This window comes from Thamnophis elegans, chromosome 2 (genome assembly GCF_009769535.1).
Source record: "Thamnophis elegans isolate rThaEle1 chromosome 2, rThaEle1.pri, whole genome shotgun sequence".
Classification (NCBI taxonomy): domain Eukaryota; kingdom Metazoa; phylum Chordata; class Lepidosauria; order Squamata; family Colubridae; genus Thamnophis; species Thamnophis elegans.
Window position 1 is genome coordinate 150,184,375 of NC_045542.1, and position 14,820 is coordinate 150,199,194.

Below are 14,820 nucleotides of genomic sequence, written 5' to 3' on the forward strand. Positions count from 1 at the left end.
GGCTGTGAGAATCACCTCAAGGAAGAAGAGGAAGCGACACAGCCCAGGCAACGGTGAGATAAGACATTTCTGTGTCCAAAATAGGAATGCAATTTGAGAAAATGTCTCAGGGTTTATCCTTCCTGGTTCACTTTAGGATAAAGGCAGGCTCTGTTTCTATAACCCTGAAAGACTGTACTGTACTGTATACTTTATTTGTATGCCGCCCTTTTCCCTGAGGGGACTCAGGGCGGCTCACAATTCGGGGGGAGGGAAGGACAAAACACGTTACATACATGAAAACAATACATCGTTAAAAAAAAATGCAACAGTCATACTATTCGGGTGGGGTTGAAGTCTTCAGCCCCAGGCCTGTCGGGACAGCCAGGTTTTAAGGGCTACGCGGAAGGTCTGGAGGGTGGTGAGGGTACGAATCTCCACGGGGAGATCGTTCCAGAGGGTCGGAGCAGCCACCGAGAAGGCTCTCCTCCGGGTAGTTGCCAGTCGACATTGACCGGCTGATGGAATTCGGAGGAGGCCTAATGTATGGGATCGTATTGGTCTAGAGGAGGTAATTGGCAGTAGGCGGTCTCTCAAGTACCCAGATCCAATACCATGAAGGGCTTTGTAGGTGACAACTAGCACCTTGAAGTGCACCCGGAGATCAACAGGCAGCCAGTGCAGCTCGCGGAGGATAGGTGTTACATGGGTGAAACGAGGTGCACCCACGATTGCTCGCGCAGCTGCATTCTGGACCAGCTAAAGTCGCCGAATACTCTTCAAGGGCAGCCCCGTGTAGAGCACATTGCAGTACTCCAGCCTAGAGGTCACAATGGCACGAGTGACTGTTGTGAGAGCCTCCCGGTTCAGGTAGGGACGCAACTGGTGTACCAGGCGAACCTGGGCAAATGCCCCCCTGGTCACAGCTGACAAGTGATGTTCAAAAGTCAGCTGTGGGTCCAGGAGGACTCCCAAGTTGCGGATCCTAACTGAGGGGCATAGTATTTGACCCCCCAGCCTGAGAGATGGAGCACTTGGCCAATTAGTGGGAGGGAAGCACAACAGCCACTCGGTCTTATCTGGATTGAGTACAAGCTTGTTAACCCCCATCCAGTCTCTAACAGCCTCAAGGCCCTGGCTCATCACGTCCATCGCTTCATTGAGTTGGCACGGGGCAGACAGATACAGCTGTGTATCGTCCGCATACTGGTGGTATTTTATCCCTTGCCGTCGAATGATCTCGCCCAGCGGTTTCATGAAAGAAAAGTAGTTTTAGGATTCATGACTTTGGTGTCCAAGTCTAATCTAAAGCGCAGCTCCAGCCCTTTGGAACGAACCCCCTGCAGAGATTCGGACCCTCACCTCTCTCCAGGCCTTCCGAAAAGCCGTTAAAACCTGGCTGTGTCGGCAGGCCTGGGGTTGATGAGTTCCCTTCCCCTCTCGATTTGTGTGGCTGTTGGTTATTTTTTAAATGCTTGTATTTCTAGTTTTTGTGTTCCCCTTTCCCCCCCTTGGGTTTGTGCACCACCCTGAGTCCCGTTGGGAATAGGGTGGCATATAAATAAAACTAAACCTAAACCTATCTGGGTTGGCAGACGCCCCTTTGCCTCAGTCTTCCAGTACTTGAGGGGCTATCACAGACAAGAGAGGGTTGGCTTATTCTCCAGAGCAGGACAGAAAGTAACAGATGGAAAATTGTTAAGGACAGATCCAACCTAGAATTAAGGAGAAATTTCCTGACAGTGAGAACAACTAACCAGTGAAATGTTTGCCTTTCTAAACGTTGTGGGTGCTCCATCATTAGAGGTTTTCAAGAAGAAATGGGACAGCCATTTGTCTGGAATGGTATAGGGCAGTGATGGCTAACCTTTTTTGGCTCGCGTGCCAAAAGCGGGTGGAGCACAGGGAGGTCGTGCGCGGGCATGCCATACCCATAATGCTGTGCGTGCAACCCAGCACTTTTTTCACCCTCCCCAGGTTCTAGGAGCTTTCCAGAGGCTTTCTAGGAGCCTGGGGAGGGCGAAAATAGCCTCCCCGGAGGCTCTCCAGGAGCTTCCCTGAAGGCTCCAGAGGGCGAAAAATGGCCCCATGGACAAAAGAAGCTGGAGCTGACAGGGCAACACCTCGCGTGCACTAACAAATGGCTCTTCACGTGCCATAGGTTCACCATCCCGGGTATAAGGTCCTCTGTTTGGGCAAGGGGTTGGGCTAGAAGACCTCCAAGGTCTCTTTCAATTGTATTCTTTGTTTATTCAACAGGAAGAATTAGAAGCAGTTCTAACTTGGGAAAACTCTTCAGGCTCTCTTTGAATCGACCAACATGGCTTCAGTACGAGAAGTGTCCAGTTTCACCGAAGACCTGCTGTGCCCCATTTGCCTCTCCCTCTTTCGGGAGCCCCACATACTGGTGTGCGGCCACAGTTTCTGTGCTTCCTGCCTGGAGCCCTGCATCCCCAAAGGGGAAAGTCATGGGCTCTGCCCCGAGTGCCGCCACCCCTTCACTTTGCGCCACGTGAACCGAGCCCTCGGCAGCTTGGCCAAGAAGGCCCGGCTTCTGAAGCTGGATGAAAGGGCTCAGCTGAGTGGCACTGCCGTCTGGTTCTTCTGTGAGGAACACGAGGAGCCCCTGAAGCTCTTCTGCAACCAAGATGAGGAGCCCGTTTGTGTCATCTGCCGGGATTTGCCTCAGCACCGGGGACACGATTTCCTGCCCATCAAAAATGCGGTTCAGACCTATCAGGTGAGAACTGGACCTGGGAGGAGAAAGAAGGTGGCCTCTGGTTGAACAAGACTCTCTTTCTCTCCCTCTCTCAACCTCTCTCCCTCTCTTTTTCTCTCATCTCTCTCTCTCTCCACTTCCTGAAGATTCACTATTTGATATATTAACCACTAGGTGGCTAATGGATTCACTTAACAACTGTGTTACTAACTGAACAACTGCACTGTAGCAAGAAATGTCATTAAATGGAGCCAAATTCACTTAACAACTGTCTTCGTTAGAAACAGAAATGTTGGGCTCAATTGTCATAAACTGAGGGCTGCCTGTATTCTGATTTCCCTTGAAGTCAAAAGAAGATTGTGGGTGGATGAAATAATATGCATGCATACATACATACATACATACATGGACATACACACACACTTAAAACAGTCTGCTTAGTGATTGTTCTATGTTACAATGGTAGTGAAAAAAGTGACTTATGACCATTTTTCAGTTACGACCATCACTGCATCCCTATGGTCATGTGATTTACATTTGGATGCTTGGTAAGGGGTTCATATTTATGATGATTGCAGTGATGTACTTTTGTGTTCGTCTGACAAGCATAGTCAATGGGGAAGCCATATGCACTTAACAACTGTGTTACTAATTTAACAATTGCAGTATTCACTTAACAGCTGTAGCAGGAAAGGTCGTAAAATAGGACAAAATATATTTAACAAATTTCTCACTTAGCAATAGAAATTTTGGGCTCAATTGTGGTCTCAAAATCCTTAATTGAGGACTTACCTGCAGGGAGAGAGGGAGGGAGGGGGAGGGAAAGACTAAAAATTCCATAAGGAAAAAGAGAAACATTTAAATAAATGCAGGGGAAAATAAAAATTAATATATTGCTAACTAAATCTATCACAGTATAAAACACTCTTAACTAACCAATTAAATGCTAATTAGGGCTGGTTGGGGGAAGAGGTCTGATGGAATTTTAAGCGCTGCTGAGCAGAACTTTTGGCTGGAGGTATAAGATTGTCCTGTGATCAGTCAAATGCTGGTGTTCATCTTAAGTGAGATCTGAACTTTCTCTTCCTTGTAGGACCAGCTGAAGGCATCTCTGGAGCCTCTTGAGAAAGATCTCAAGCGGTTGAAAAGGAGCCAGTGCCACCAGCGGAAGAACATTCTTGAATTAAAGGTACAGCTGGGAATTGGGGATGGCTGGGACTTTTTGTTTAATGCTAAACCGAGTATATCTTCTCTCTCTTTATCCCAGCAACTATTGCTCTTGATGCTAGTATTTTTGGTTCATTAGCTTAATATCAGGTATTTCAGTCAGCATTTAATCTAGGCTCCTGCAATTCAGTCTAAGGAAAAGAAAAGCTACCTGCTTGATTAAATCGCATTCAGAACAACAAAAATTAAATAAATATGCTGTGGTGTGGCAAGTCACTAAAGCTATCAACCATGCATTTTTCAGGATATTCCATTCTGTTCCCTCTTTCTCCAGGGTTCTCAATTTACCGGTAGTTTTAAACATTTAGAAGCACTGTGGTGCTCTAAGCTACCACAAAAGATACTCTTAAACAGGAGTGGGATTCAGCTGGTTCAGACTGGTTCGGGCGAACCGGTAGTTCCAGCAATCAGTTGGCCCCATCCATCCTCTATTTTGTCCTATATTTCCTTTGTTTAACATCCAGCTGATCGGTGCGGCAGAGCGGATTGCCGCATCGCACCTGTTTTACTCATTGGGGTGCAGGAAAAGGTAACATTTAGTGCTAATTTCAAATGCAATCTGTGCGCCAAAGTGAACCGGTGGTTACACTGGTTGAATCCCACCACTGCTCTTAAAACTTTGTATACTGATAGAAGGGAATATATGTAGCTCAGGGTTGTATGGTGGGGTCCTTGGTGCTTTCTGAACTTGGTTGTTGCTGGTGTTTCACTACTCAATTAGGTAGATCCGTGTGTATATTTGTGCTGTCACTACATTATAATAAAAAAGGCAAAAAAATTAATTTGCTGGTATTGCTTAGATCAGTGATGGGGAAACTTTTTTTGGCCCCATGCCAAAAGTGGGGAGGAGCACAGGGGAGTCATGTGTGGGCGTGCCACATCAATAATGCTATGTGCGCGACCAGCGACAACCCCCCCCCCCCGCTTTTGGTGTGGTTTTTTCGCTCTCCCCAGGCTCCAGAGACTTTCTAGGAGCCTGGGGAGGGTGAAAACAGCTTCCCCACCATCCGGACGCCCTCCGGAGGCCTCAGGAGTCTCCCTAAAGCCTCCAGAGGGCAAAAAATTGTGATTTCCGGTTTGTCCATAGGGCTGATTTTTGCCCTCCGGAGCCTTCAGGGAAGCCTCCTGAGGGCCCCTCAAGGCTCCAGAGCGCGAAAAACGGCCTCCAAAGAAGTCCAAAGTCAGCTGGCCAGCGCGTACATGCATGCTGGCCAGCTGACAGGGCAATGCCTTGCGTGCCCTGACAAATGCCTCTACGTGCCACAGGTTCCCCATCACAGGCTTAGGTAATTATTATAGTGGCATCAATTGATTGATTATGAGTTACCTGACAGTGAAATGGTTGGTATATAAGTTTAATAAGTACATAAAATAAATTCTATGCTATCAAGTAGTTTTCAATCCCAAACAAAATGGAATTCCTCCATGACGATTTATCCCCAAGTTGGTTTTTCAGATCTTCCAATGGGGCCCCCATATGCCACTATGTCCACCATCTTTGCTTTTGCTCTTCCTCCTCTTCTCTTTCTTTCTTTTTTTCTTTCTTTCTTTCCTAGTATTAGTCTCCTTCAGAAGGTTTGGTCTTTCCATCACATGCCCGAAGAAGTAGGATGTTTTGAATTGTTAGTGCTTCAAATGAGTTAATTTGTTTCATGGTCCATTTCTTTCTTTCTTTATGGCTATCCAAGGTATTCTCAGGAGTCCACCCCAAAACCAACACCATTGTGACAGGTGATCGTTTTTGTTTGACTAAACCACAATCTTTTGCTCCATCTATGTTTCTCCAGACCTGCTCTGAATCCTTGTCTGATCATATCTCTGGAGAGTTTGCGAAGATGCACCAGCTGCTGAACGACAGAGAGCTGATTATACAACAGGCCTTAAAAAACCAGAGAGAAAAGAACTTGGCGCAGATGGAAACCAAGTTAAAGGAACTGGACTGCAAGATTGCCTCTCGGTCTGAAACTCTGCGCCGTGTGCAGGCCGGCCTTGAATCCAAAGACCACATAAGTTTCCTCAAGGTAAGGAGAACTGGAGGCTGTGGGGTTTTCTTGGGAAGGAGAAAATTGCAGGGTGCATAGATTGCACCAAACCATTGTCAGAAGAAGAAATAGGGGTTCCAACTTGAGCCAGATAAGAATAAATAAAAATGAGATACAGAAAGTTGTGAGGGAATAAGAAATATTTATTCCTCAAAGCAAAACAGTTTGCTTTTAAGAGAAGGCTACAGTGAAACAGGGTCCAGAGGCAAAAATTTTATAGGGGAAGTTTGTCTGGGATGTGCAAGTGTTTATGTGCTGAGGGTTTGTGTGTGTGTGTGTGTTTGTAAAAAAAAACCAGTTCTGCTGGGTGACTTAGTTTAATTATCTCTATTTCTGTTTTCAGACCTTTGATATGTAGATTAGGCTTGGGTAACTTATTTTGGGGTTTGAGGAAGTTTGCTAATTTGATTAAGTTGGAGACACTGATTCTCAGACCATTGTGGATTCTGTTAATATTTTAAGGGAACATGGAAACAGTACAAAGAATAAAATATGTTTGGATATAAAACTTTTCACACCATGATTTGTTCAATTAGGACAAAATCTTTGTGGTTTTTTTAAAAAACCCTTGTAAGCCACCCAGAATCAGGTGTTGGATGGCCAGATCAATTTTCTTAGACAAATAAAATAAGGAGGACTGATTTTCTGTAAGAATTGCTAGACTCCATAGTGTTTGTTCATGTGAAAGAGAAATCAATCAGTAGATGTACTTTCCTCACCTCGGGTTTTCAGTGGCATCTCAAGCGCTCTGACTCTACGGTCCTCAACTCCTCAATTTTTGTTTCTTCTTTATATGTTGTGATAGTATTTCACTGGGATTTTTCTTCTGATAATAAACTACCGTGTTTCCCCCAAAAGTAAGACAGGGTCTTATTTTCTTTTGACCCCTGAAAAAAGCGCTTGGTCTTATTTTCGGGGAGATCTTATTATTTTTGAGGTGCAGGAGGCGGTGAGCGTGGTCACCTCATGGTTGCTGCTGTGTTGCAATATTTCGGGAAGGGCTTATTTTCAGAGGAGAGTTATTTTAGCGCATGCGCTCAAAAGGCGGATTGGGCTTATTATCTGGGAGATCTTATTTTCAGGGAAACAGGGTAGGACATGATCTCCTGAGAGCAGAATCTGTTGTGCTCCATTAAAATGCAGAATGCTTTGGCAGGAAAATGGGTGATAACCCATGGAAAGAATTATTTTGACTTATCTCACCTTTATTTTTTTTCCTTTTTTCCTTCCTTCCTTCCTTCCTTCCTTCCTTCCTTCCTTCCTTCCTTCCTTCCTTCCTTCCTTTCTTCTTCCTTTTCTACCTCCCCTCTCACAGGATGCAAAAGGGTTGCTAGAGAGGTAAGTAGTATTTCTCTTTTCTTATACATCACCTTTTTTGCCACTGTTGTAAAGTGCATCACGGCAGTTGTTAAGTGAATCCAGTGTCCCCCATTGACTTTGCTTGCTCCAAGCTAGCTTGGAAAGTCGCAAATGGCCCCCACATGACCCCCAATATGGCAACTATCGTAAATGAAGGCTGCTTGTCAAGCACCTGTATCCTGATCACGACCATGTGGATGCTGCAGTGGTTGTAAATGTGAGGACCGGTTGTAAATCATTCTTTTCAGCATTGTTGTAATTTTGTTCTCTCAATGAATAGTTGCTAAGTCCAAGACTACCTATATAATAAATATATAAAAAGAAGAAAAGCATGAACCAATAGGGAGGGCTGACCCTAAAAGGCATATTAAGTTTGCCTCCTAACTGCAGGCATGACTACTACTTCCACCTTTCAGAAGCTCCTGGATTTGCCAAAATGAGTAGGTGAAGCTCCTCCATACAGTAAATGGAAATGAAGATGGCTACTTGTTTAATTCCATTAAAGAAACCTTTGCTAGAATTATAAAGTTGGCTCCTCTTCCTTCTTGGGAGTAGAAGCAAAGCAAGGCTGATTTGGCCACGAAAACAGTTTAATTGGGAGGGGAAACGTTCTTCTGGCTCTTTGGCTCCTACCCAAATCACTTCTAAAATCCCTGTAAAGCTACAAAAAGAACAAGTGGAGATTTTCTTGAGTGAGTCTTCACTTCTGATGATGACATGGGCATTTTCTTGGCTACAGCATGGCCGTCCCCTTTTCCTGGTGTTTTTTTTTTTACAGTTTTTTTATTTTTCCTTTTTCATATCATATAATCACATGTATATTATTACATAGCCAACATCATATTGTATTATTAAATGTTTACATCAATTCACCTTACCATCAACTCCCAAAAGCAATTATTGGCTCTTCTGCTCTCCATACACCATATTTGTACCTTATCCATCACTTTCTTCTCCCTTTCTCCTCCCCCTCCCTACCTCCTTTCTTCCCTCTGTCATCCTTCTCTTCTCTTCCCTTCCTCTCTCCTCCTCTCTCCCTTTACACTCCTCCTTTCTCTCCTCCTTCCCCCCCTGCCATCTCTCCTATCCCTCTCTTCTTCCCTTACCTCTCTCCTCTACTTCATATCTTCATCTCATTTACTTGGTGTATTTCAGCTTCTGAGCGAGCTCCATTTTATGTTGATGGTATTTATAATTCCTTTTCAATATACATATTTAATTTTGACATATATCTTCCTCCTTTTTTTTAAAAAAAAGAGAGAACAAAAAAGTATACATATATAGTCATTGTACTTTTAAACCCCCCCACCCAGCCCATTTTTGGCTGAGATGTAGACCTAGTTACAATTCCCAGCTATTCTCATCATTATATTTATATAATTATATATCCTTACATGCCCCCAATTTGTGATTCTGTCTTTAAATCTCAATAGTTTCCCATTGTAAGTATATTTCATGTTCCCTCTCCATTTTTCCATATCTTGGTTTAGGTTACCCTTAATTGTCTATAAATGGCAATCCTTGCTGTTCAATGTTCATTACAATTCCCTTAGTCTACTATATAGAATAATGAACGGTACACATCTCACTTTATTCATCATCTTAAAGGTTCTATATATATATCCATATTTCATATATTTTAACCCATGCTTAACTGTCCTTCTATTGTCATATTCAGTCATCTTAAAGGTGATTATATATATATATATATATATATATATATATATATATATATATATATATATATATACTTAAAGTCACAACCCCTGGTATGCCCAAGTGTGGGAGGAAGGTCACACTTCCACTCTCTGTCATTAGGCTCGTCACAAGAGTCCATCCAGACAGAAACCCAATATTTTTACTGTTGCCTTTGTTATATTTGTGTTTTTATTTGTGCTGATATTTATTTATTTGTGCCTTTATTTATTTATCAGCACAAATAAAAACATTATATATATATATATATATATATATATATATATATAGGTTCAATCCCAGCTTACTGGGATTTGAACCTATACAGGTTCAAATCCCAGTAAGGGTATGGCTAGCTGATGAGAGCTAAATAGCTTGAAATAGATCTATACTAGTCTCCCTTTATTTATTTATCAGCACAAATTAAAAAAAAACCAACACATTATGTGTGTGTGTGTGTGTGTGTGTGTGTGTGGTTTTTTTGTTTTTGTTTTTATTTGTGCTGATAAATAAATAAAGGGAGACAAATAAATAAATGATAAATAAATAAAGGGAGATATAATTAGATTTTTACAACCCCTGGTAAGCCCCAATTATGGGAGGAAGCTAACTGCTTCCATCATCTGTCAATCGGCTCATCACAAGAGTCCATCACGACAGAAACCCAACATTTTTACTGTTGCCTTTGTTATATTTGTGTTTTTTTTATTTTTTTATTTGTGCTGATAAATAAATAAATAAAGGGAGACTAGTATAGATCTATTTCAAGCTATTTAGCTCTCATCAGCTAGCCATACCCTTACTGGGATTTGAACCTGGGCTACATGACATACTAGGCAGACTTCTTAGCCATTAGGCCACAGGCTCTTATCCGTTATCAGCGAAGCCAGGGTGAAAGGTATCTATTAGATTTTTACAACCCCTGGTAAGCCCCAATTATGGGAGGAAGCTAACTGCTTCCATCATCTGTCAATCGGCTCGTCACAAGAGTCCATCACGACAGAAACCCAACATTTTTACTGTTGCCTTTGTTATATTTGTGTTTTTTTTATTTGTGCTGATAAATAAATAAAGGGAGACTAGTATAGATCTATTTCAAGTTATTTAGCTCTCATCAGCTAGCCATACCCTTACTGGGATTTGAACCTGGGCTACATGACATACTAGGCAGACTTCTTAGCCATTAGGCCACAGGCTCTTATCCGTTATCAGCGAAGCCAGGGTGAAAGGTATCTATTAGATTTTTACAACCCCTGGTAAGCCCCAATTATGGGAGGAAGCTAAAATCAAATCCCAGTAAGGGTATGGCTAGCTGATGAGAGCTAAATAGCTTGAAATAGATCTATACTAGTCTCCCTTTATTTATTTATCAGCACAAATAAAAAATAAAAAAAACTTTTATATATATATATATATGTGTGTGTGTGTGTGTGTGTGTGTGTGTGTGTGTTTATCTATACTAGTCTCCCTTTATTTATTTATCAGCACAAAAAAAACCCCCACAAATATAAGAAAAGGCAACAGTAAAAATATTGGGTTTCTGTCGTGATGGACTCTTGTGACGAGCCGATTGACAGATGTTGGAAGCAGTTAGCTTCCTCCCATAATTGGGGCTTACCAGGGGTTGTGACACTAATATATATATATATATATATATATATATATATATATATATATATATATATATATATATATATATATATATATATATATGTTTTTTCTTTGTGCTGATAAATAAATAAAGGAAGACTAGTATAGATCTATTTCAAGCTATTTAGCTCTCATCAGCTAACCATATCCTTACTGGGATTCAAACCTGTGCTCTATTGCCTCCCAGGCAGGGAGTTAACCATTTGAGCTACAGAGAACGACTCCTTTTATCAGCCAGCCAGGGTGGGAGGTATATACTTAAAGTCACAACCCCTGGTATGCCCAAATAAAAACACAAATATAACAAAGGCAACAGTAAAAATATTGGGTTTCTGTCTGGATGGACTCTTGTGACGAGCCTAATGACAGAGAGTGGAAGTGTGACCTTCCTCCCACACTTGGGCATACCAGGGGTTGTGACTTTAAGTATATATATATATATATATATATATACACACACACACACACACACACACACACACACATACACATTTCATATATTTTAACCCATGCTTAACTGTCCTATTGTCATATTCAATCAATTAGCAACTCAGTTTAATTATCACGTAAAAAGTGAATCACAAACCTCTGTTTTACAATCTCCCCATATCAGTTTCATATTTGTCCATATTCCATATGTTTTAACCTTTATTTAATTATCTTTCCATTATCATATTCAATCAGTTAGCAACTCCATTTTATTGTCATATTTAAGAATAAACCTCTTACCTTAGCTTTATATTTTCCCATATAACAGTTTCTAGTTATCTGATTTTTTCCTAGTAAGTCTTTTGTCCCACTTCTCTGTTCCTGCCTTCTCCCTTTTCTTTGTTTTGAAATGTCTACCCTCTTCAATTTTCCCCACTCCACTGTCAAAGAAATCTTTTATATTTCTCTTTGTTGGGGCATAACCTCCTATTTCAATTTTCCTTATGGCACTGTCAACCTCTGTTTTTACCATTTTCCCTATACCACTGCCAAGCCCAATGGACTTTTTTTGTCTGCTTTTTATTTCCCACCGTTTCTTCCCCTTCATTATCTTTCAAAATGGATCTTGAAAAAGATTTGTCAGACAGGGTTCATGTGAGGCTCTTGAGAGCTCAGCCCCCCCACACACACATCTGTCCACCTGGAGAACTTCCAGTCGACTCCCCCTTCTCCTGGTTTTTGCAGCTTCCCTGGGAAGAATTAATCAGATCTATTTATTTATTAATTAGACTTCTATACCACTTAATAGGGCTTTCAGCCCTCTCTAAGCGGTTTACAATTTTTTTTAGCAAATTGAGTCAGCAACTTGCCCCCACAGTCTGGGTCCTCATTTCACCCACTGCGGAAGGATGGAAGGCTGAGTCGACCTTGAGCCAGTGAGATTTGAACCGCTGAGCTGCAGATCACAGTCAGCTGAAGTGGCCTGCAGTACTGCACCCTAACCATTGCGCCACCTCGGCTCTTACGAAGTAGATCTGAATCTACTTCGCCTTTTTAAGAAGTTGTCCTGTGTTGTGCTGTTCCCTGCTGTGATTATTTTTTAAAAAAATGCATGGGTGCTTCTAATAAAACCTGATTTATGGCACAGGAGATGGTCCCAGATGTAATTGTCTTCCAATTCTAAATCCTTCCATTTTCATCCAATATTTTGCCTGCTATTTTTCCTTCTTGCATAAAATCCATTAAAGAGGTGAAAGAAAGAAAAATTGGCAACATCATTCTTTTTTGATCAGAAGTGCTCAGATACCTTTCTGTAGAAGGACCCAGATGTGATTCCTTTAGGTTTGATAGATAGAGCTGTGGTGGCACAGTGGTTAGAATGCAGCACTGCAGGCTACTTTTGCTGGCTGTCGGCTGCCTGCAATTTGGCAGTTCAAATCTCACCAGGCTCAAGGTTGACTCAGCCTTCCATCCTTCTGAGGTGGGTAAAATGAGGACCCGGATTGTTTGGTGGAAACATGCTGATTCTGTAAACTGCTCAGAGAGGGCTGCAAAGCATTGCAAAGGGGTATATAAGTCTATGTGCTATTGCTATTGGGGCAGCTTATTCTAAAATGGCTGATCCTTGGGATGCCATTTACCTACAGGCCCCGTAAGGAACAAGGAGCTCCGGACGAACCCAAAATAGATGCTGAACTGGTAGGAGAAGATGGGCTGGGGGCCAGCAGTGAAGACACAGGTGAATGTGAGAATGAGATTGAAGAAGATGTTGAGGAGGAGGAAGAGGAGAGAGAAGAGGAGGAAGAGGAAGAAGATGGAGTGGTGGCTGTAGACTTGAACTTGGGCGAGTTTAAAGGACCTCTGCAATTCTACGCCTGGAAGGGGGTCTACAATGGGCTACATCCAGGTGAGTTGAGGTTTTTAGACCAAATGTATTGGTTACTGGTTTATTACTTTTATACTCTATTTTTTTGTGGAAGTTCAAGGCTATGTACTCCACAGCAATAACCCTGATGATGAGTCTTCAATCTTGCACTGCTTCTCTGAGTTCTTCTATGCTCTGGCTGATATCAGCTTTGACGGTGTTGAGCCACCGTGATCTTTGATGGCCTGGTTTCCATTTACCACCAAATGTAATTGCTTAACTTCTCTAATTACCCTATTATATATAATTATACAATCCTGTAGTTTGGGCTAAAAGAGAGAAAGGAAACTTCAGACATTTTGAGGACGGCAGTAGATTTATTAACAGCTGGCTAATATTATCTTCATATGTGTCTAATTTTTTTCTGGACCAGTTTATACTCCTGCAATAACTTCGCTGCGCAAGTTCCCTCTTGTTCATTCTGAATTCTTTCCATCTTCCCTCTCCAGTCCCTGCAAGCATCACTTTGGACTGCGAGTCAGCTCATCCCAGCTTGGTCCTGATGGAAGACGCCACTGGGGTCAAGTTCAATCCTCGCCAATGGCTAGAGAGCATCACTTCCACCCCATTTGTGGTGGGACAGAAGGGCATTACCACTGGGCGCTTCTATTGGGAGATCGACGTTGGGGACAGCACCGATTGGATAGTTGGGATGGCCAAAAAGTCTGTGAGGTGCAAGAAGCAGCTGAACTTTCTGCCCAAGGAAGGGGTGTGGGCTATTGAGCTGAAGGCGGGAAAGTACCAAGCTCTGAGTGAGCCCCGAACGGCCCTCTCGGTCTGCGGGAAGATAAAAGAAGTTGGGGTCTACCTGGACATTGAAGGGGGGCAGCTCTCTTTTTACAACAGCAGCAGCATGTCCCACCTCTACACCTTCCAAGCGTGCTTCTAGGATGACCTTTCCAAGCCTGCTCCCATTCTGCCCTTACTCAGCACTCGAAGCAACTACCCCCTCTCATTGTGGACCCTGGTGCTTTGAGAGCTTAGCTCAGGGTGTAGCATTGCAAAGAACAGCCTGGTGAAAGTTGAAAACATTGAGGTGCCTTAGGATGGCTGTTTTAAGAGAAGGCCCATTCCATTCCCTCTTTGCAAGCAATCATTTGAAGATCTGAAAGTGGTTTGACCTGACTATTGTGGTCTACAATGGTTGTTCTAGGCACAGAGGGTGCTATAAGTGTAGCTTTCAAGTTGACCTTCTGTTTCCCACATGTTTAATTTCCTTGATGCATTGACTGTAGTGAGGGTAGAGGTTGCCTCGGTCCACCTGTGGTGCAAGATTTTTACCTCCTTTCAATGTGCTCCACTGCAGGCAAAAAGAATGAAGGCAAGCCATACTTCCTGCCTTTGGTTGGGGAGGCCTTAATAGAGATGTTCAAATATTCAAATTCTGAGTTGTGTTTGTATCTGTAACAAGTGATGGTTTTCCTCATCGCCCTATGATGCTATACGGCATTGCACATCAAAACAACTAGACACAAGGACAATTGCCCGTCCGTCCCCAATGCCATCATCATGCTAAACAACTAAGAACCACAACACTGTCTTATGCCCTGGGATGTCAAACTTATGCCCTGGGCTATATTACTATTATCCTTCTCATCTTTCCTATTACCTATTCCTTTTAGCATATTATAACTATAACTTTCTTGTTTGTCAACATGCTGTTGTACTGTATGTGACAATTTATGATGATTGCATTTTATGATTATAATCATGATTTATCACTTATTACTTGCACATACATTGAGAGCTTGTGCACCTGAAATAAATTCTTTGTGTGTCTAATAAAGAAACGCTCG

The 14,820-nt window shown here is 42.4% G+C and overlaps 1 protein-coding gene across 2 annotated transcripts in view; it reads left to right on the forward strand.

The window, feature by feature from the left end:
• Window positions 1-14,534, forward strand: part of LOC116503304 (zinc-binding protein A33-like) — a 902,198-nt gene extending 887,664 nt beyond the window's left edge. The window contains exons 1-6 of one of the 2 annotated variants that reach the window (XM_032209627.1): window positions 2,239-2,719; window positions 3,792-3,887; window positions 5,713-5,946; window positions 7,283-7,305; window positions 12,747-13,006; window positions 13,474-14,534. In XM_032209627.1, the coding sequence (XP_032065518.1) occupies window positions 2,300-2,719; window positions 3,792-3,887; window positions 5,713-5,946; window positions 7,283-7,305; window positions 12,747-13,006; window positions 13,474-13,913 (1,473 nt within the window). In that variant the 5' untranslated portion in view covers window positions 2,239-2,299 and the 3' untranslated portion in view covers window positions 13,914-14,534. Of the gene's footprint in view, window positions 1-2,238; window positions 2,720-3,791; window positions 3,888-5,712; window positions 5,947-7,282; window positions 7,306-12,746; window positions 13,007-13,473 lie in introns of those variants that run through there. The other variant, XM_032209626.1, reaches the window with a different exon arrangement.
• Window positions 14,535-14,820: the final 286 nt, after the last annotated feature.